A 907-nucleotide genomic window follows, 5' to 3' on the forward strand; every position below is an offset into this window, starting at 1 on the left:
AGAGTGGGCCATTCCCACGCAGAGTCGATGTACTCCGCAACAACATCAGAAGACGGCTTAGTTGATTCGTTATGGGGGGGTTTGAAACCTATGTGACCTTCGGCAAAAGCAGCAATTACTCCACCAGCACTGACGAGAGAGGGTGAAACAAATGAATCCCTCCCACTTGAGCCAGTCCCCGTCTTCGGCAGCACCTGCGTCGTCTGCGGCACAAATAGATCGACTTCCTGCAGCCCCTCAACACCCCCTGAAGCACTCCCCTCTGCAGTAATGGCACTCGGCAATGCCGACCCAGGAGTTGAAGCATCAGCATTATTTTCCACCTTAGCGGTCGCAGCTCCACAGGTGGCGCAGCACATCAACACGACAAGTAGGAGCAGCACCGCGGAAGTAAACACACGCCGGGACATGTTGGGCCCCTGCAGTTCACTCTCTCTTCCTTCCCTCCTTCCGCTGGATCCGGTCACGCGGCGACGGTTGTGTTTGTGGGGTGCCTTCACTGCAGCAACACGTGAGAGCATACAAATATGTGTGTGTGGGCAGTGTGTGTTGTTTTTGGTCCTTTCAGAGCCTTCGAATTTCACAGTAGCGATTAGCGCCTGGTTGCTTTCCTTCCTAGCGTTTCTGCGTTCAAGAAGTGGTGAAGAAAACAACAGCGGCAGCACATCAGACACGTCAGTGAGAATCAGAGCAGAGCAGCCACGCAGTGAGTGGGGCACGAGACAATCCGGAAGGGACGGCACGGAGAATCATCGCACACAGAAAACAGCAACAACAACAACAACACGACGGAAGCCAACACACACAAACACAGAGAGAGACATGCAAGCGGAGTTCTACTATTCGGCAACGCCATTCAAAGTCCTGCCAAAACAGCCTGCAAGTGATACAGTGATCAGCCACACGC

At 53.7% G+C, this 907-nt stretch overlaps 1 protein-coding gene across 1 annotated transcript, besides 1 other annotated feature; it reads right to left on the reverse strand.

Moving 5' to 3' along the window:
• On the reverse strand, positions 1–521 carry Tc00.1047053408445.10 (trans-sialidase, putative; the record flags this gene model as incomplete). The annotated part of the gene is made up of 1 exon (XM_797301.1): positions 1–521. A coding segment is annotated over one exon (521 nt), but the record flags the coding sequence as incomplete, so codon positions are not given.
• Positions 1–907: part of a sequence feature (areas not merged during assembly with more than two copies in the genome that could not be assigned to a particular haplotype) that runs on past the window's edge.

The sequence above is a fragment of the Trypanosoma cruzi genome, genomic scaffold (assembly GCF_000209065.1).
Source record: "Trypanosoma cruzi strain CL Brener 1047053516741 genomic scaffold, whole genome shotgun sequence".
In the NCBI taxonomy this organism is placed as follows: domain Eukaryota; phylum Euglenozoa; class Kinetoplastea; order Trypanosomatida; family Trypanosomatidae; genus Trypanosoma; species Trypanosoma cruzi.